Below are 22,901 nucleotides of genomic sequence, written 5' to 3'. Positions count from 1 at the left end.
TGAGTGGGGGTGGAGGTAAAGGTGGAGGTGGAGGTGGAGGTGGAGGTGAAGGTATAGGTAGAGGTGGAGGTGGAGGTATAGGTAGAGGTGGAGGTGGAGGTGGAGGTAGAGGTGGGGGTTGGGGTGGGGGTTGGGGTGGGGGCGGGGGTGGAAGTGAGAGTGGAAGCGGAAATAGAGGTCCAGAGCCGAATGGAGGTGAAAGCGGAGGTCACGAAACAAGTGAAGGTGAAGGTGGAGGCGGATTTCTAGGTGGACTTCCCGGTGAAGGTGGAAGTGGCGGTCAAGATGAAAGTGGAGATGGAAATGGGAATGGAAATGTAGGTGGAGATGGAGGTGGAAGTCACTGTGGAGATGGAGTCGAAGGTGGAAGTCAAGATGGAGGTGGAACTTAATGAATTACGGAATTACTAAGGATTCCAACGCGGATAAGATATTTCCTTTGTCATTATTTCAGCATGACTTTGGCAGAACACCTGAGACAAGGATTGCATATCCGTTTTAAGCGTGCTTGAAATTTCTTCAGATAATTTATATCATTGCTTCAATTTTGATTAAACTCTATTGAAGATGATGTATACGAGTTATTTGTTACAAAGACCAGCAATTATTTCTTTCCTTACCTATCAGCCCTCACGGGGATTAATGTCAGTAAAAACTGTGACGTTTTATTTTATTTCCGTACATTACATGAAAAAGTATGTGAATAAACATTTCTCACCAGTTATATGAAAAACTGTTTATTCTCATTATTGAGTGTACAAGCGTACAAGCTAGATGTTACAACAATTGCAGCAAAATAATTCGCGTGTTGAAGTACTTACAACCGAACAATCAAATTTATAGAGAAATTAGGCTAATTTATTAACATTCTCAGATGTTCCTGATGTGAATTCTTACATCCTGGTTTTATTTATGCATGTATATGTGTACGGCACTGGCGACGCGGAAAGATTCGCTAGCTGTATAGTTAGTCGGTCATCAAACGTTCAACTCGACACATCATATTATTAAGCAAGCCAAGCAAAGTAAAGGAATTGTTGATATCATTGTTCTTGTTTGAATCATTCCTTTTTATTAATTGTTATTTCGACAAACCCTGTGGAAAAATTCAAAGTAAATGAACGTGACCGACTCATCAAAACTCAAGAAATAAGCCAAGATAAGTTTAATACAACCTCGCCTATTTTTAAATGCACAAAAAAAGGCCATCTATTGATTCCGATACATTTTTCACCGGATAATTGAAAACTTCGCTCATCACGGTCTCGTTGTGTTTGAAATTTTGAATCACGACGTTGATAGCTTCAGTGATCGCGATTTTATGCAGAAGCTGTGCAGTGTACGTTTTGCAATGTATAGTATGTTTCATTTCATCATTTATCATTACGCATTTCAACCGCAATTGATACGAAAACGCTTGTAAGTCTTATGAAAAGTTAGAGGTCTAAGTGTCTGGAGAAAGTTTTGGAAAAATTTTTAAATGAACTTTACACGTAGAAAAACATATTTCGACGATAAAGCGTTATTATGCGATTCTTATTGACGGAAAAAAAATTTTGCTGAATATTTCGCCATTTTTAAAAATAACTCTGCTTCAAAAACCATCAGTTTTTACATTTTTAACGTTCCAATTTGAAAAATTTCTGAGCTGAAGTCTGAAGTCTGTCAAGCAATCTGACGTTAATATGACTCTTTACAATACTCGAGTAGTCAACCAAATTCCGAGGTTGCCTTTATATCTTAGCTGTTGTTTGTGAAACTTGAGATGTGTTTATTTATTCAGTTTGCAGATGATTTGTTTGTATTTGGACTGATGCATGACAGCTGTCTGTCACAAATGAAGACTTTGTATTTTCATTTGTCAAAAAATACTAAATAGTTGACAATTGTTTATTTGGAAAATGTCAATTTCAATTTATACCAGATGTATTTACAGAGTATATCATACACATACGTATGGACCATGGCCACGAAGTTTGTATCAAGTTTTTTTCTGCGAAAGTGCTAGTCCTGGGGTAGAAAAAAGTATTACAGACCATCGGCTAAATTCGTGTACTTAGATGGCTATTTACTTAGATGGCCAATATTTTTTTATAGTTATAATTTTTGCCACTAGTTGCGCTGGTGTTGCGATTTTTGAGATTTTATTTATTTGTGACTGTGTGAATACATTTATTTCAATCCATGCTACCAGGAACTTTTTTTTCACTTTCATATGAGAAATATATTCTAAGAATAATTTTTGGTATTTTTAATATCTTTAAAATCCAATTTTGGCTGTGATGAAATCTGTATCTTCGGATAGGGCTCAAAAATTTTGTCACATTTTCGTAAATCTTCCCGAATTTCTTCAGATTTTATAAAATAGGCGCTTTCAAAATTGTAATATCTTTCTTTGATATTAGATCCGTACTTTTGCAGGAAAAAATTCGAAGCGAATAGAAAATATCAATGATCGATCTTGATCTATACTTCCTGGAATGCCCCGTATATGTCCTGTCGTCCGCGCTATTTAAACAAAAACACTAAAGATAAACGTGCACACGAAAAATTGTTGGAACAGTAAATAAAAAAATAGGACGTCTACGTTGTGAAATGACGGTTAAATAACAAGATGCGGTATGGAAAAATCAAAATAATCAATGTCAGTAAAGTAAAACAACTACATATTTATAAATGACGCACTTTACTGTTGCTGATCTTGTGAAGGCGAGTGATCTCTAAAAACTATTAAAAAATTATCAAGTGTCGATAGGAATGTAATTCAACTAATTAAGTTTCGCTCATAAAACGGGCGATTCAGGTTCATTTTCAATATGCATCATTTCCTATTAATTTACTTGCACTTTTTCATTTGAAATTTTATTTCGAACATCGATGGTTCATGTCTATGAGGGATTTTTCAGTGATCGCAAAGACTAAAATTTTGTCCCAGCAACGTGATTCCAGGGATAATATTCATCCGACCAAATATTATTTTCATACAACCAAAAATTTGATTTGACTTCGCGGTACGCAGATAACGAAATGTTTTGGTAACGTCTGGGGGTAAAAAAAGACCCCCAAAAATTGACACTAACGGGGTCAGTTCTTGGTTCTCTGGATGTATTTGAATGAAACCTACATATTCAGGTTTTTTTATGGAAAACCATAATTAATGTTAATAGTTTTTTCACAAATTTATCCCATAGACTTTTCTTTACTTTATAAACTGCCATCAACTTTCGTAAACCCTAATTCGCCGACCCCAAATCCGTTCCAAACTCTAATGCTTGAGATGCTTTTTGCAGTCGTTGGAGTAGCTAAGAAATTTCCGTATTTTCTTATGTCAATTGACTCATTTATGATTTTGACATGTGTTTATTGAAGTCTAGGGAAAAACAATACTGCAAAATGCAAACTTATCTCTCGCGTGATAAAGCAATAAACAATTTTATAGCTGAACAGGCGTTGCGCACTTGAAGATGGTATATAAGGAAAAAATTTTGCACTACATCTATCAGTTTGGTACTCACAAACATCACCTCAAAATGTCAAAGTTCGCCGTAATCCTCGTTATCGCAAGTGTATGCATTAACTTGTATGCAATGGCCGCTGCTCTTCCAGGTAATATACAAATTCTTATCGCCAATATTTCATCTTATCCTTTTGCAGTAGATGCTTTGGAATTATGATAGTTATGTCCATGTTACGCAACGATATTAAAAGTAGGGTGAATAGTTAGCAATATTAGAATCCATGATTCACAGTTGAAACCATTTTTGGCTGAGTATTGAGTTAAGATATATTCATTTTCCACCCACCACCGACAATGTAATAGAAAAAAATGTCAATTTCAAATTTCTAGTTAAAATTCTGAATTTTGCGATAAAAAAAAAATCCAACATCTAACCTCCAGAAATATCAAATAATTTATGGCACAGTAAAAAAATTACTTCTGAAGGGTAGGCGCGGAAATACGATTGCCGAGGAAGGGTTGAAATTAACAACTCTTTTAAATCGCCGTATCAGGGAAATGCCACTATCAAAACCGATAAAAGCTCTATGCAGAAAAAGCTACCTTAAAATAATTTTGCAGGTATATGCAAATATCATCCAAATATGACAGACTGAGTTTGTTCTTTAGCTGGCGGTGGAGGCGATCTCCTTAATTTGAAACTTGGACTCTTGTAAATTACACGGAAATACCTACTGAAGATTCTACCGCCGATCCAACATTTCCTGTGTCATTATCTAAGTATGGCACTGACAGAAGATCTGGGACTAGGATTGCATGCCGATTTCAAGCGAGTTGGAAATTTCTTCGGTTTACCTATTTATTGATTTATTTTTCATTCAACTTTATTAAAGATTATGTGTTTATGCTATTCGCTGTAAAGAGCAGCAATCATTTCTATCCTTACCATTCTGCCCTTACGGGGGCTAGTCTCGGTAGAAACTAAATTTTTTCTCTTTTCTGTGAATCACATAAAAAATATGTGAATAAACTTTTTTTTTATCAGTTATGAAAAAATACTTTGTCTTATTATTAAATACCAACCCAAGTCAAGTGTATAAGTCATATGTTAGAACAATAATAGGAAAATAGTTAGCTGTAATTAGTTTTAGCCAGATCTATGCGTGAGTTCGATAACCGAGAAACCTCAGCCGTTATAAATCAACGAAAATCAATCAGTCTAACAGTGTCGTACATGGAATCACACTTGCAATGATTAAGGATATCTAAGTGTTTTATCCAAAAGTTTTTGAATCGATTATAATTGAAGTGCAAAATAATGTTTATAGGAACCTAATAATGGATCGCAATACAAACACTATAATTTTCGTCGAAATCATAATTATATTCGAGGTTGTAAAAATTTGCTTCAAAATTGGCATTTCAACTGGCTCTCGATGGGCTGCAATCGAAAGCTCATCACGTGACAAATGTATATGGTCAAGAAATCAGCTGCACAAGTTACAGCCACGCAAAAATTAACGCGAATGTGAAGCGGACCGGTTTTCAATGGTATGTATTTGCCTTTTGCTGACGCCAAGATATGACTTAAAATTTTGTGATTGGTGTAGTCAATTTGAAACTTGGAGATAATTTTCGAAATTCACGATATTTATGCCGCTTGAAGAAATGATTCGTATCGTTAGAAAGATTTTTTTTTCACGATTGTAAAACTCTGGTGAAATTAAGTTATATTGAAAACATAATTGTTGTTAAACATTCTACAGCTTAGGTTGCGTCGGCACAGCTGAACCAAAATCAGCAATATTCTAAATAATTTGAAACTTTGTTAGACGTTGGATTTATCGAGAATGAAAAAATTAGCTATATCGTGCAGATGTGTGAAATAGGATTACCTGGATTGACGGCTTGGCAGTGATGGAGAAACGATAGCCAGCATAGCAGCCAGACCGCTCGCTGCATCTGTAGACATGAAGAAGAAACTTGTTTATATTTGACGAAAATCGTACAAGCGTAAAATGAATAAAAATTCCGTAAAAATCAGAGCATCAATTTCGAATTAACCATTTATTTACATCGTCAAATTTCACAAGGATGGTTCAATTTTCTTATATTTTTCAACCGAGTGATTTGTTCACACAATTTTCTTTTTCTAACAGCGCAATACGTCCCCGACTGTGCAGAATACATCAGACTAATTTCTTTCGAGCATAAAATCAAATACAATAGAGCTGACACATATCGAAGCATATCCAAAAGGATTTGTAATCACGAATCTATATTTTCACCATGAAAACCTGTCAGATAACAAAATTAAATTTAATGTGACAAAAGTAACACCTGCAGAAGAATTATCCAAAACTACGACGATCACGAATAGAAAGTAAAACGAGTTTTGGAAAGGTAAACCGAATGTCAACGAATTGCAGATAATTTCTCTCGCCTTTCTTAGCAGAAAGAGACTCGTTCTTAGTAAGCTTGAAAATACGAGACGGTGAAATATATCGGAACAGGCTCTTTGATCGGCGAGTCTGATGTAGAATAATGCTCAAATGGTTACCAACGTGAAAGGATCCACTGACCGCTGCTGCTTCGCCTCGTCAAAAGCCTTTCATTGAATTGCCTTTAAGGAATTGGAGGCTCCCAATCCGAGTCTCTGTCACCGACTTTTAATTACCTCCAACGAACGTTACGTGTTCTGAATTCTTGTCTTTCCTTTGCGACCGTAAAGAATCCCTTCGAAACTCGATGAGAATAACTGCACTAATCTATAATGCGTTTACGACCTGTAAGTGACTTTTAAACAGGGAAATCAAAAAGAAAAAACGATTTCTTTCAACATGACTAACCGAATATAATAGCAGGATTTATTTTATCTATTTTATTCTATCATAATTATTTTGCAAAGTGCAATTACTCCTGAGATTACTTGCTCAAATTTGGAATTGGATCGAAGGCAATTCGGATTTGGAAGAGTAACGATTATCTCAGCGTACAAGCCGGTGAAAACGGACCGAGATAAGACAGGTAATCTGAAAGCGTGATACGAGGTCACAGAGATGAATACAAACTTTTATGTGCTTCTCATATCCTCGGGAAAAGAAAATTTCCTTCCCTCGTGAACTTACGGAAGATACAGCAAAGAAAATAAGATAGCCATCCTACCGCGTTTTATTCCCATGTGATCAGTGTCCCATAAAGTGGTAAAAGTAAAATCCATGTGATCGTGGAATACGAAGATACCTGCATTCTACCATGTAGAAGTTGGAAAGTGGCGGAAAATCTTGACTGTAGATTCAGCTGTAGATGAAATGTTAATCTGAGATAATTCTGTGGAAATTCTTCTACATATCAAATTTACGTCACCCAGAGAATGGGACAAGAAATTATACTTGAATTACTTATAATTGAATTTCGCCAAGTTTCATCCAACTTATAACAAAATTGTTCTTCAAATCTTTTAAGCACAAAATTAACGTCGTGTAGTTAAATTGTCAATTTGATGTGACAGTTCAAATGGGTTCGATCTATTTTTGGTCTTCTCGGATTGGAGAATATCCTAAGTGCTAGATTTTTCACAAAGTTCAACAATATTCGAGGGATATTACAGGGAACGATACATTACGGATATTAAAAATATCGAATTCCGTCTTCAGCTGAGTCATTTATCAACTCAACTGAGAGATGTTTATTCGAAACTGCTTGCTCAGGAAAATTTCCATCTCCGAATATACAATAATTCATCAGACATAATGTGAAACGAACAAATGAATCTAACTAAAAAAAAAAGAACAGTATAAATAAATTTAAAAACTAAAACTCGAATTTGATTTGAGCTAAATTTCTCCATAAACACGCTTTTCTTTTTGTGTGATTAATAACTTTCGGAAAACAAAATTATTTCGTCATTTTCTGTGCCAAAATTTTATCATCGTGATATAAATTTTTTTTTTTTCTCTTCTAAACTACTTGTTCAATTCTCAAGAACAGGCATGCATGTACTGACTACACTAAATTAGCTAAATCTAAACTGTTCGAGGGTTGACGGAATTTATTCACGCGTCGTTGAACCGTCTGAAATATCGAAAGAATCTTACGCAGTACCCACATGAAACGAAAAATACGCGCAATATACGGACTTCTAAACTACTCTCGAAGTACGAATCACATTCAGAGTCCATATACTGGAATAAACGATGGTGTATATTTGATAGCAGAAAATATCTCACGGCTTCGACGAATCGCCCTCGATTTGGCCAATAATCGAGTAAGTGTAGGTATATCGCAGCTAAATCACTGTTTTATTCGATCCGTAGCTACAGATGCATGTATATCATTCTCCGTGTGTTGATTATCTTTCATCTTTTGTTATCGCTAGAGTTGTCACGTGTATTTATTGCTTCGTATTTATTCACGACAGTTAAATTCCGGCCACTCAATTGCCGCTGGCTATTATTTCATGAGCCATATCCATACTCTCTGATTGTCTATGAGATAGAAACTATTATCGAGTATTGATATGTAAGATCTAGTATTTGAAAATTTACATCCGACGTTAGAATAATAACAAAAAGTTACAGTTTGATCTGTGAAAATTTTGAGTGATAGAAAATTATTTTAGATTCGTAAAACTCGTTTGCCAATCAGAAATGAGATTTTTAGTTAACCGATTCAGCTCTGACTCTAATTTCGTACAATTGAAATTGATCTGATAATTTTTGCAAACATTTTCGGAACACCGCAAAAGAGCATTCGTTTTATTTAACGTTTATCGGTGCTGTTTTGAGGCTTGATTAATCGAAAACAGGTCGAAAGTGCATCGGCGAATCGCTTGGAGGTTCGACAGTTCGGCTAAATTGTTGGAAAGTTAGTCGATAGTACACGACGTGTTTACAATCGAATTGGTAATCCAATGTTTTTAACTGTCGTTCCACGTCGGAGCAAATTGAGGGTGAATCTAAAGCGAGATGGAAAGAGAATTAGAGAGTAACGGTTCTGCGATTTAACGTTGATTTTTTAAACATGCGATCCGTTTTGCTGTAGACAAACAACGCTTGTTGAAATTGTATAGAAATTCCGCGTCATCCCGGGTGTTTGAAAACCGGAAACAGTGAAAGAAAAATATTGTCGATGGTGGTGGGCAGCCACTGTGTGCAGTACGACTTGTATAAGCAAGAGATTCCATCGCGATTCAGTATTTCGTGTTCATATTTGTTGAAGTGAGGATGAGAGTAAACGCAGGGTTCGTTGATTCGTTGCAGTTGTGAATCAAGGCGTAGGACGTGACGTGACCATCGGCAGAAGGATACATCGAGGAAAAAAGTGCTCCGAATTTTTTGCTCAAGAGATCAGAGCCAAAGTGATTCGAAGAGAACGCGCGTGGTACTGATGGCGGATATGAGAGAAAATGAGAAAAAGTGGCAAAAAGAAAGAGAGAGGTAGAAAGAGAAAGAAAACTGCTGGTAGGCAGGGATGAAACAAGGGAAATGAAGGACCGAAGGTGCGGACTCAGATATCCACACCTTATGATAATCCTGGTGCAGACGTGTCGTGAAATGTAATAAGAAAATTATTTCGGTAACCTGATGCGGTCGCAGTAATATCTGCCCGATACCAATAAATGTGGGAAAGAACTCGTATTCCTTATAGAAATATTCCCTCAGCTGTATTCCTTGGGTACAAGTAAACGAGAAAATTATTTCAACTTTCTCTCGCTCTCTTTTATTTATTTTTTTTTATTTTCTATCTCTCGTCATTTGCTCGATAAAAAACGAAGCAAAGACGATTTCGGAGCTTTTCCCCTTATCGGAACGAGTGATGCCGTAAATATGTGGCATAAGTGGAAAGAAAAAAGAGAAATTTGACCGTCAGCTTGTAATCCGTATCACGTGAGCCGAAAACAAAAGTGAACCGGAAACCCTGACTTTAATATAATCGCTAATTTAGGCGGTACGTGCTTGTAGGTACAGCATACATGACTTATAATTTGGCCCCTGAGTCGCACGTGATGCTTTGGTTTAAACGGAGAAATGAATGGAATTAAAAGCCGAAGAAAGTACAAACGTGATCCCCCAGCGCCGAGTCGGTGTGTGTAAAGATTTTCGCTTCTTCTAATCCCGCATTTTACCTTCTGCGTGTGTTTTTCCCTCCCTCTTTTTCTCCCTTTTTTTCCCCTCTACTTCATATTTCGTGCACGCGAGGTCGCAGGCAGGCAGTTCTTAGCAAAGTAGGTATACGACTCATTACTTACTGCCGCCTGTCACGAGAACCTTTTAACCATGGCTTCGAATGTCACCACTTTCATTTTATCAAATATCACCAACTTTGTATACTCCGAAAGATGGGTGCGACCTGGGCTTCGATTTTATTTATATACACACGCATTTACCCTCCTCGAATGTCGAGGGTGTCTCGGATTGAATAGATCCACTGAAATAACGAAATTTCGCACCCCCGAGTTCTAGGCACAAAATCAACCCTCCTTTGTCGAAATTTATGCAAAATCAGAGCCGAATGCAAACATTCGTGGCCTAATTTAAAACTGTTTTCTTAAAGGAGAAGTGGCTTTTTACATTTATACACGAATTATGTTTGTGGAAATTTTCTTTATATCTTAAAGTAATTTTCGATAAAATTACGCACGATTCCAGGGCTTTAATCGCTACTTATCAAAGCTGTGTTACAAACAATATCATAAAAGTACAAATACCAGCGGAATTTCGAAACCTGACGCTAATTCATGCGTCAAAATTCAAGTTTAGAACAAAATTAACGTTATCTTGTAACAACTGGTAAAAACCTCATCTTCTTTCAAAGAATAGAATCTCGTACATCTGCGGAAGCCGTACAAATCCAGGCTCAAGTACAATGAGAAAGTAAGTCGTGAGCATCTCCATTTCCCGAAGGATTTTGAACACGGTAAGTTGTCTAATCAGAGGGTGAAGAGAATCCTTGACTTGAAATATTTCACAGGACTTGCAAGTTCAATCATCTATTTTTTATTTCAACAAGTACTTCTCACGGTAAAACTAGAAAAAAAAAAGGTTCACCGCTTAATTCACGAAGAGGTTTTCCGTGTGGATAAAGTTAAATACTATAATAATGATGAAAATAGCGAAACCGAGTGCGAAAATATTAATGAAATATTGACCAATAGTCCTGAGTGATTTTCTGTCAACCGGACGTGAAAAGAGAGGCGAGTATTCGTTGAGAAATCTACTTACGGGTTCGCGGAAAAAGGGACGCGAGACCAGTAAAAGGGTTGCGACGTCGTCAGATTTCGGAAATATTATCCGACCGCCCAAAGCTCCGTCTCTTCGTTGACTCAAAGCGGCTGCAAGCGAGTACCTAAGTGCCCTGAGCCCGGGCTTTCCTGTTCCCTTGACTATGACGAAGGGAGAGATCCGGTCGAGATTGATAATAATAGGACCCGTCCGATATTGAAAATCGTCCCCTTGAACGAGCAAGTGGAAACAAGATGTTATATCTGTGATAATAGGAAAGAAGGGAAGGTTTTCCTAACTCGATTCAATTGATTGTGAGCAATATTTGATTGGAAGAAAGGTTCGCTTGCGGATGAAAAATTTATGTGTATTATCGCGTTAAAAATATTGAGTCAAAAAGTGGAAGAGCCATGAAACTTTCAAAGACCTCAACATCTGTTTGATTGAATGTTTAATTACAGAACGTCACGACGTAGGAAGATAAAATGCAAAAAAGCAAGATATATAAATCGACAGATTTCTGACGGTCACATATTGTTTTGGCTTTTTATACTCAGACTTGTTACACTTTAACTTTTCTGTACATGAACTTGACCTTTCTGTAATTTGATATTCTGTTAATTAGATTTTTGGTGGTTTGAAAACTCGCTATTCTAACCCTTCTACAGTGAATTAATTCTACTTTTGGACCTCAACTTTTATTCTTCACTGACACAAGCGAGTACAATTGAACCATTTTAATGAATTGAAAAAAGTATATCTGGCGATAAGAACCAAACGAAAACCTTATTTCGAGTCAAATGAAATGCGCAGGCAAGTCAGATGAACCAGATGAACAGAATTCGGAGTTCTCGCGCATTATTATTGTCTTTTCAATCATTTCTCCACTCCCCCATTTTTCTATGATACGTCAAGTTGTTCCGAAACTCGACAACAAACTGTGCAGGAAATTGGATAATCAATACAGCTACACGTACAACTTTTCTGACGGCAAGGGGAGAGGCGTGCAGATAGTCGTGAGTGAGCTGTTGGTTGGTATGAAAAGCACAACGTCAGCAAGCACGCCGGATCTGGTCAAACGGAATAACCAATCAAGAGCTTTGCTGTTGTGGAATTTATATATTACTAAATTTTTTTTCTCATCGTTTTTCCCCATTTTCTGCATCGCGAGCGCAGCTCTAGGATGCGATTGAATGAAATAGATCAAAGCTGAATCCGTGCCTGTATCTCCGCGGCGATTTCGTCTATCGCGCACCTTTCTCCATGAGGCATAGGTACCCACAAGCACGTGCAGACCGTGCATATAACCACCCGGAGATTGCAAGCTTGCAAATTTCCAGCACATCGTTTGGTCCGCAGGCTCGTTCGATGCCAGACTTCGACTAACGTACTTTGAAAATGAAATCATTCATTTTGACGGGTGAGGGGCGTTTGAATGTCGAAATACTACGAAACCAAAGGATTGATTATTCAAATTGAGAAGTAGGAAGAAATTTGCGAAGTGGAAAAATTAATATAGCGAAGGTTTATTAAATTAATAATATGCGGTATTGCTGAACGAATGATAGAACATTAATAATTTTTCTCAAAAAAATATATCTAATGTCTGAAGTTTGATCTCAATAATGCTAACTGATCAATGATTTATACGCACTACAAACTTTCGTGGTGTAGAGTTATCAGTGACTGGATATTTGAGGAGAAGAACTTGAAATTGGAAGAATTAAAATGTAAAATTCGAACATTTAATATTCCGCTGATTCGAAATTTCCGCGTTTGAAATTGCGATATTAATTGATCACTGAGATTTCTAGAAATTCAATTTTTCTAAAATTCAGCTTTCTGAATTACGATTAATTTCGTACATACATATCACGTTACATAAAATTCAAGATGTCAAAAAATACTATCTCAACAAACAGGTAAATTTTTTACAGCAACACTTGGAATCTCAGTTGATTTAGGTAGAAACGATAAGATTATCTAAGACCTTGATTTTCTCGCTTTTTCATTTCCATACTGTACATATAAAAAGAAAAAAAGAAAAAATTTGCACCAACGTGGTCCTCTTTTTCTCACAAATCACCCAACAAAAAAGTCCATACGGTCGGAGTTAAGGTCTTCCGAGTAAATGACTACGAAGTGAATAAATACGGGAATAAAGATGATTTGTCGTCACCTGGTGTACAGCCGTTTCACGCAGGCAACAAGGACTCGGCAAACGAGAAGTAGAAAGGAAGCAAAAACTTCATCTTTCTCATTGTACTCTCAACCGCTTGTATTGTGCTTTTAGCTAACGACACAAATACCCTGAAGAATTTTATGCTATATACGATATTTAATGGACTGTGATTATTTACGAACGACCTATATTCCGCATTCCAATGGAAATAACCTAACGTGTTTTGACCGAGTGAGTTGAATCTTTGCTAAAGCGGAGGCAAAGACGAAATTTAAAAAACTTTCGACTCTGTGCTGAAAATTTTTAAGTACCGTATGACTAACCTATGAATTTTCACTAATATTCATCTCTTGCCGCAGGTTATTCTAGGATATGATTACGTTGAAACTATGTACAGCCATGAATATTTCAAAGATGATTATCATTGTGATTCACGAAAGAGATTCTGTAAAGTTTAACTGGTCGAGCAATCTATTCCGCCGTTCTGAAGGACACTCTTGACTTCTAATAGCAGAGAAAAATTGAATCTAATGAGCAGAAAAATGAAAGGAATGTTATTATTTTAAGAAAAGACTAGTCAAATCTTTTGAATTAATGCTCTTAAAAATTGGTTATATTTATAAATTCATCTATACAAATTTATACACTTTTGAGTCATTTGTTTAATGAATAAAAAGAAAAATTTGTACAGTTTATTGATAGAGAAAGAATTTCACATAAACTGATTACCGAAAATTTGACTAAATAATTTTCTTTACAGTTAAAACCTTGTATCCTTAATAATTTTAATTTTGTTTAAAGTAGTTTCCTTTTTTCCCTTGTGTTAACAAATATTTCTTCCGCTAGCTTATAACCGTTATATGATTAAATGAGTAGTTCAAACTTTGCGTAACCTCTTTGCAACACAGAAAACCTGAAATGTTTGAAGAAGAAGATTTCTCGATAAAGCATGAATGCAGCTCATTGTTCCATCACGAAAAAAGCAGTCAAACTTAAAGGCGGCAGGTTTTGATAAGTTCAGAAGTTGGTTGTACTTACGTTAAACTCTATCAATGCTTCACAACAAAATTTCTATCGCTAGTCTACACAAAAATTGAAAATCTAAGTCCCTTTTGTAGTCCAGTTGCTAAATTTTCTATACTAAAGTACAACGAATGAAAACTTTATCAGTGTTTGATCATTCATGGACTCGATATAAATATTTCAGAACTTCCTTTTGACGCTATCGTTTATCGCAGAAAGTTGATTTGGTTCGTAAATCTGTAGTCCGATTTCACAGTGAATCGGTTGTTGATGGTGATCACTTCATCTGCACGCAAAGCAAGATCAGGCCATTTACTTTCTTTCAGAAACACGTCAATCCCTCGAATTTCCTATTTGCTGCAGTCCATCTGTTTGGCGTGACGCAAATCTGATGATGCGCTGCTAGACGATATAGAACATAAATTGATCGAATATTGCATCGTAGCAACAGAACCACAAGAGGTGCATGTATGAACGTACAATATGAGGAAGCAACGGGGAAGCGGTAGCAAATGGGTTTTATCGCAGAACGGATCAGACCGGCATACATTAAACAGCGAAACACCGACATGTGGGCAGAGGGTAGGAAACATTTCCAATTTCGTAAGGGTGGTCTTCCATTAATTCCAGTTAGCCCGGTAATTATTTCAAATTAATTATTCACCAGTGTTTCTCATGATCCATCATGGTTCAGATTAAAGTTCATCTCAAACAAAACCACAACTTTATTGCTCGCGATTCGCGAGTTAATTCACCTCGCGGACTTTTTTCTTCCGCACCGAAAAACTGCTTACACCTAACCACGTGACGAAGAGCAGCCTTTGTACTTACTTTCAACTGCCAAAAATAATATTTCGCAAATTTGTGGAGGTGTTAGGTCCATTACAAGGATCGATTACAGCGTCCAAAGAAACCACTCAACTGCCATCCGGAGTGGATGAGGCAACGTTGTTTCCGAATTTCTCGCGAGTTTTCCTCGGAATTCAATTTCCATTTCCCATTGGTCAGGTTTAAAATTTGAGAAAAAAAAAAGGGGTACCGCGTATCGAATGAAGTCCTGAATTCAGGATCTTCGGGGTTATCGGGACCCTTGATCGGCTGTGCCCATTTTGCCCCCCTTAGCGTTACACCGCGTTGTTCGTACGCGTGGATCTATTATTTGCAAATTTAATATCACGACCAGAGCGAAGGCGCTTTTCGCCCCCCGTGACGTGTACGGAAGATATTCCTCTTATTACTAGCACCGTGCGGAGTAGACATTCCGAGAATGTTACAAGCCGAGATGGCTGGAGAAGCTTGGAGGTGTTAAAGTGACGTAGAAATAGCTGCGAGCAGCTGCTTGCCAAGAAATATCCACGATTTTCCATCTCCGAGGCTAAATGCAACGCACTCCAAATATTTGTCAAAACTTATCGTACCTGTCAACGTATTTTTGCATCGACGTTTCTCCAGTAGTGCTTAGAATTACAAGTCAGATTTTTCACCGATCGAAAATGCAAGTAAACTGTGCAAACGCAGTAACAACAACGTAGTGCGATGGTCTGCTGTAGAATTTTACGAGTGAAACGGGGTTGGTTTACGTGTAATGCGTGCTTTTGTGTGTTTGTGTATGTGTTTGGCTTGTAGACACAGTACACAGGACGACAAAACCGACCCGTTTCTCCCTTGTGTATGGAAATTCAGCAGTTGGCTGAAAATTGGATTAGACCCAAAGGTCCTTGTTAAAAAGTTCGTTTTGAAGAATTTATGAGCCTCCCAGTAGTATTGTTTATATAAAACGACGTAGCTCGATAAAATTACCTTTCAAACCTGCGACTGACGTCAAGTTTTCGCGTGAGAAGAGAGGAAAACAGTATTTTCTCTTTTTTTTTCTCAATTCAACAAAAAAGGAAAAAAATAAATAAACAATAAAACACACCGAAATTGAGAACAAAAATGGAAAAAAATACAACAAAACATTATATTTCCAACGCTTCAACCATTAACATTTCAATATCGTAACCGTTACTCTGCAGTATTATATGCATGTACCCATGTATGAATACAAAAGCGAACACGGAGGGAACGTTAATAAATAATCCCCACGTTACCCTCAGTTTTATGAACAAGGAAATCATATTATAAGCTAATGAAAAAAATCCCGGGGCAAGGGATCCGGAAAAATTCTGGTAATCTAAACGGTTGTTTTCTTCACGAAATAAAAATATAATAGAACAAGTAACAGAATGAGGTTTTGTCTTTTTTTTTTAACAATTTATAGGCCTCATTCGATTCGACTACAACAAATAAACTGATGAAAATTTATATCAATGCGGTAATTTTCCAAAGCATTAACGAGTTGGGTAGAAAATTTCTCCGAAGCTCGTATTCATTGCCAGAGAAAAACGCGAATCTGTAACAGGAGTGAGAATTAGTGGTACAAGAGAGAGAGGACAGAACGACTCTTTCGCAGGATGATAAAACAAATGGAAAGAAACGACACCCTTTGTCACGTCTCGGCTAGCTAACTAGCCAGCTAAGGAAACATTCGAGTGAGTGGGAATGGGAAAACACAAAGCAAAAAGAAGAAAAAAAAACAAAAAAAAAACAAAAAAACAAAGGAAGAGGAAGACAGAAACAGAAAAAGAAGAATGGGTGAAAGAGAAGGAAATAGAAAAAGTCTTCACGGAAGTCTGAGAGACGTAAAGCACTTTGGTAACAATGCTGATCTCTACTTTGGAATAAAATATACTCGACGGATGGGACGATGAGGGAGGAAGACGAGAGTCGAGGGGAAAGAAAATATAGAATCAAAGGGAGAGAGATAGAGAGAGATGGAGAGAAGTAAGGAGGAAAGAGACTTTGGAGAAAAGTTAATGAGCCCCTCTTCAGATAAAAGAGAAAAATCGATTGCATCTATCTTTTTTCCTCGTTTTAGCCTCTCCTTCGACTCCTTCCTCCTACTATGTTGTCCATTCTTTTTGAATCTTTTTTCTCTTCTTTTTTGTTTTTTAGGTGGCAAGGTGTCAGCTTCGGTTCCTTGAGCACCGGGTGTGATATGAACGAGAAGTATTTCACCCTCCGGACTGTAACGCGTAGGCGTCATAGATCACAGGCTCGTCTCCAGGACTCACGAAACGGTTTTGTGAAACCAGTCTACGTTATTAACCACCGAGATATTGCGATATTGGTATCAACATTTTTCGGACGGCGTATATGCAGTGATATTTCTAACCTCACGTAATTCCGGGGGTTATACAGTGCGGACGAATGAGTCGTGGAATCAAAGGAGAAGAGGGTGATTCTCAAGTTAAATTAAAAGGAGATCATCAAGATGTTTATTGGGCCGAAAATATGAAGGAAATATGAAAACTACGCTGCAGAAACTTGACATTTTTTTCACGCATAAGAGTGACGTAGTTCTAATAGAATTACACTGGTCAACACGAATTTTCAGTCTGGATTTTGTCAAATTTTGTTCTCTTCCATCCAACTAATAGAAGAAAAAATTTAATTTATTAGGTGACGTTCGTTTTGTAGAAATCAGAACGATATTTCGAATTCAAAGAAATAACCGGTGATTATTTATCAAGATAAAAAGACAAAAGCAAAGCTTACGAGTAATAATCGAAGATTTTTATTATGATTCTATGTATAGAATAAAAGTTTACACATTCAAATATAAACTCGAAATAAAATTGGACTAATTGTTTAAAACTTCTTTTTCCTTCGACGTCTTTTGACTATAGTCTGTACAATTAAGTCGTTAACTATTAGGTTTTCCCTTGTGTTTCAATCATCAAGTGCCGTTAACTGTTCATTCATGGTAAACAAAATTCCAGTGGCCTTCCCCTCGTCCGGATTATGGAACAATATAGTAGCGAACCTTTCGCGGGTGGCTGTGTTTGAAATTAACAGTCCGCTTCCCCAGACCCTTTAGTCTTTGACCAAATTACGTGGGTGTAACTTATCCTAGCCAAAATATATCCTCCCCAATTAACGGGTGAAACAATTACAATAATGGCAAGGAACTGAGTTCGCGCAGCTAGTCGAAGCCTCGGATATCCCTGCGGCAACCGAACCGCGGATTCACGTTTCCTGCAGGTTTTCCCGGAAGCTCTAGAAAATCGTTGCGAAAAACTCACTTTTCGTTCCGTGAAATGGACTCGAGGCCACTTTTTCATGATATGCACGAGACATTTTATTTGTTGTTACGATGAAATTCTGGTAAAATGGGTAAAGTTGCAATAATAGTTCACGTATTGTTTGCGTAAGAAGAAAATTTGCTGAAAGAAATGTAGAAATTCAAAAAACTGCGAATCCCGGTCACAATTTAATTCATTTCAAACTTTTGGTTTAGCTTTCTATATTTTTACAGTTAAACAAGGCCTCAGCGTCAATTTATTATATCATGTGGTCAAGCAATTCCCTCTCTTATCAATTCTGCCATTTCTCATATAACTCTCAAGTCCAAAAATTATCGCAGGCTTAAAGGAAAAACATTTAATTTTTCGCTATAAGCTTAAACAAGTTGAAAAAAAATTTAATACATACTATATAATCGATGAAAAATTATTGTTCGTTCGTCGATAAAATTGTTGCAATGTGACAGTTTACCCAGCAATTGTACGGTAAGTTTTTCTTTTTTACACTGACATCTAACTAACAGACTCGAACATATTCAAGCTTGTCAATTTGTCTTATCTATTTGTGTTTGTGAATGTTTTCACTGCTGGTGGATCCCGACCGCGGCAGAATGGAGAGTAAATACCAACTTGTTCGTCGCGAGAGCGTCGAGTGCAAACATCAATCTACCCTCGAGTACAATATCAACGCAATTAGAGCGGTCAAAGTGTTGTCAGTGATTGAAACAGCGGATACGGACGTACGATTTCGATTTTTCATGGAATTCTGGTCCGCCGAATTTCATGAAAACCCGTTTTCTTCATCGATACAACTTATTCGTGAATTCAAGTAATGAACGGCTTTATTACTGTTTATAAAATACACATCAACAAAAGTTCACTTTCACTCAACGTTTGCCAATTGATTCGACAATTGCACGTCACAATTATTTGTCTATGCGAATTCATTTCTGTCAAGTAAGAGATGATCAATTCAAGCGAAAATTATATCAACTATATGATTATTTCAACAATCGATCGTCCTCGTTGAAGTTGATCAAATCTGTTGTCACACCGACCCTGAATATAAATTTGCGAATATTTGAAGAATAATATCAACTTGAAAAATTGTTGATTCGCGAGCAAAAATCATGCGGCATTTCAAAAACACGTCGTGTAAAAAAGTTACTCTCAACAGTATGGATAGTTTAATTGTATCTAACGTCAAGTAATGCCCGTAAAAGTATTAACTCGGGGGTAGTTTACCCGAACGAAGTCTCACTGATCGCGATGAGGGGCAAACTTGACTTTGTTTCTTTTTCGAAATTAACTTGACATTCTCGTTTCAACCTTTTCGCGAGAACTCAGCTACGGCTTAACCACACACGTCATATTAATACGCATACAAGCAATCTGTTTTAAATATTCGTTGAATAATTCAACGAAAGAATTTAGTTTTCATTTTTATTTTTGTCTGAAGAGAAGAAGGATTCCTTTATCAAGTTAAAAACGTGTTATTTTCTGCATAAAATTTTTCACACCACATTTCAAAATTACGCACAAAGTAATATAGTCAGCGTATAATTACTGTGAATTATTTTACATCTTTTACCAGCAATGATTTTATCGTCCGAATTTCAAACCGCGGATAAATCTAACATTTCTTTTTCTACTTTCACTGTAGCTTTTATTTATGTTTATTAGAAAAATAGACTGCAATGTCGATGGCGCAAAAATTGAGAAGCAGATTGTAAACTTTTTTAACGAACAAAAGTGGCTTGTTTTTACCTGTTTCTGAATTTTGTGTAAGACCAATGAAGAAGTGATTCAACGCAAAGTAACCCAGAGTCGTTAACTTTTACGATCTACTTTGTAGAATTGTTAAGTTCTAATCGACTTTGTTAATCTACAGATAACGTTCGAGTTCCGAGCTACTTGTTAATTACAGAGATATTTGTCGGCTTTGCCGTTTCACCTGACACCGCGAATCAAGCTAAAATTGGGACAATAAAGCCTCGAATTTCTCAACAACGATAATTATTTTAATCGTTCTTTTGTCGACTTCTTGTTTTACATATTGTCGCGGAATCTTGAAACCTCGATTAAATTTCGCACTAAAAACTTGAATAGTTTCAGTTTATACTCGAAACTTATTGGAGGCTGCTTCGAAATTTTTATCTTGATTTCAAGTTTCTGCACGATTTTCAGCTGAGCAAAATTAATGACAGTTAAATTCGTGATCAAATTCATAAAAAAATACAACTCGAGAACGCAAGAAAATGGAAATTTATCCTGATCATCGAAAGCAGCATGTTGCAAGCTTTGTGTAGCAAATATTTTCTTTCAAATTATCGAAATTTGAATCTAAGTCAGAAACACTTATTTCACGTTGCGTCAGCCATGCTGCGTTTCCCAATAAAAAACTTCCACGCGATAAAGAATCCTTTCCTGTCTCACGAAGACGCCAAATGTCAAGCATAAAGTATGTCCCCACATTTCATCACATTTATTTACTTATATTATTTCAGAATATCACTAACAATTTCGAATATCTATTTTGGCGCACGAGACGATTCAGCGACTGACACTGCTTGCTGAAATGAGACCATTGAGGGGGCTACTTTTATCCTGCCAACGTAGACCTACGTTGGGAAAATTCTGTAATATTTTTTCTGCAGATCTCACCTGTCATGAAATTCAACAAATATTCTCTGATTTATTACTGTATGAAATACTGCGGTAAAGTGAAAAAGGGAAAATATTTTTCGTAGAAACGAGTAGGCGTAATCAAGTTGATCTAATTCATTTTTCCGAAATACATTAATTTGTCGATTTCTTCTCTGTCCTTGCTATAAACAGTTTAATTTATAATTCATTCTCGTTAACAGAAAATATTGGATGTTAATTGTTCTCTAGGCGCAGTAAAAAACTTTGTAATGACGTGAACCATAAACACGAGTTTTTTTTTTCAAGTGTGTTAACACTCATTTCTCTGATTCTAGGAGACGAAAATAATTGAATAGTCTCTGCAGACCGATCAAAAATTCTATCGAGACACGGGATTAATTTCATTGCTCCAATTAAATTTGTTGAACAATTATTCCACTAGATGTGTGATGCATAATTACGTGTTTATTATATTTTCAAAAGATATTATTCTACAGTCTAGTTGATAAGTCTTTTATATATATTTCTTCGTTTATATACATATATTTATTCAATTAAGCATGCCAATTTGTTTAGAATCAATTAATTCCAACGCAAAAAAGTGTGCTGAGCTTGTATAATGTTTTTAATTAAAAAACTGCAGGTCCAGTTCTGTTGACGCTTTTTGAAAACACGTATAAACTTGAAGATAGAAACGATTCTACGAATATGAGAAAATATTTAAAAAATCAGGTCGCATTAATTATCCAAATGGGATAAGGTTTAAGATCGAAGCTCTAAAAAAGTTGGCTTACGGCTACGTGATCGTAAATCCTGCATTATTTCACTTCATAAAGTATTTATAAAGCATAAAAAAGCACAAGCCTATATAGTGAGCCAGATTTACGAGAGACTTATCTTGCGACGCCCCATAGAATTACATTACACGCTCGTCTGCATGGCAGCGCTGGATCCCGCAATTTTATATGTATTAATGAAAATTATTTATCTCGAGAAACGCAAGGTCTGACTATAACTGCAACGTTTATTCTAATCATCTAAATCCAGACTGTTTCACCGCAATATATGCACAGGCGAACATCGCACGTCGCATGACTAATGAAAGTTTTTTTTTTTTTATTTTCTTTTTTTTCTTCGCTATCGATAGAAAAATTGTGAAAACAAAAAATATGCGGATATACACCCTTTTGGCATTAATTCATCAAATTTTTTTTTTTAATGGCCAAGAACATATCTGTTATATTTTTTCATTCAAATACTTTCTCGCCGAATGATGGAGAAAAAAAAAAAATTATATACGATAAGATACCCTTTTTCTAATAGTCAGGCGATATGGATGTGTCGCGAAAAATAGAGTATCGGCCTGACTTTTATCTTCCTTCATCCGTGACCCGTGTTTTCCTAAGACGTTATCCCACCTGCGGTGCTCCGCTTTTGCAACCCCTTTGTCTCAATTTTTTGCCCCATTCTTAGCTCCTCCGTTCACTTTCTTTTTGTGTTATCCTTGAGAACCCTTTCAGATCGCGTGTAACACTTTTATGTTTTCTCAGGGCAACCCTTTCGGCCCATTTTTCTTTCCCAAGATTTTCTTCTACTCGGTTCAGGTCCGCTATTTGCATAAAAGTGTATCCCGACTCCACCGCGATTAAAGGGTCTAAATTCTCCGCTTCCTCTACTCCTCCCGGAATTCTAGTCCTGCAGGAATTGTATCATTTTACTCCCGCGCCTGTTTAACTCCCCGCATAAATTCGTTCGCAACGCAGTGAATTAGACGCTCACCTACACTCGCACCCTTCGAGAAACAGAGCTTAGGTGACGAGGACCTGCTTCTTGTGAGCCTTCACTGGTCCGACCTACGAATATCCACTTCTAGGATTCCTAGGCTGCGGTCTAGTCGGGTGTTTCTAGGTCAGGGATCAAGCGACCGCGATTTTCATTATCTCCAAAATAAACGTTTCCCTGGGAAACTCGTACGTATTGTACTGAAATATTGAACAGCGATGATTTTCATTTTATTTCAATCTGGGTATTGTCTTCTCTACATTTATCAGCTGTCGAATTTTTGCTATTTTTTAGCGAAATATTCTTATTCTTGAATTCATTTTAGCAACGAAAGATTTCAAGCATCTCGGCGATTCAATCTGCAGCTTAGGTGAAGAACGAGATTTATTGACACGAGAAAATGTATTTCTAGGTATAAAATCAGCTTCGACCTGCGAATAGCTTTTATCGACAGAAAATATTTT

The 22,901-nt window shown here is 36.7% G+C and overlaps 1 protein-coding gene and 1 long non-coding RNA gene across 2 annotated transcripts in view; one reads left to right on the top strand and one right to left on the bottom strand.

Annotated features, from left to right (window-relative positions):
- The window catches only part of LOC124406506 (suppressor of lurcher protein 1), a 334,769-nt gene that overhangs the window by 280,895 nt on the left and 30,973 nt on the right, over positions 1 to 22,901 (bottom strand). Inside the window, exon 2 of the mRNA XM_046881944.1 lies at positions 5,353 to 5,419. Coding sequence (XP_046737900.1) covers positions 5,353 to 5,419 — 67 coding nt within the window. The remainder of the gene's footprint in view (positions 1 to 5,352; positions 5,420 to 22,901) is intronic.
- Positions 4,211 to 21,814, top strand: LOC124406514. Its single transcript, XR_006929242.1, has 3 exons — positions 4,211 to 4,431; positions 8,731 to 8,732; positions 21,803 to 21,814. It is a non-coding gene; the product is annotated as an uncharacterized LOC124406514 (long non-coding RNA).

This window comes from Diprion similis, chromosome 1 (assembly GCF_021155765.1).
Source record: "Diprion similis isolate iyDipSimi1 chromosome 1, iyDipSimi1.1, whole genome shotgun sequence".
NCBI lineage: Eukaryota > Metazoa > Arthropoda > Insecta > Hymenoptera > Diprionidae > Diprion > Diprion similis.
The sequence above is the reverse complement of the archived record's forward strand: the minus strand, read 5'-3'. Positions and strand labels throughout refer to the sequence as shown.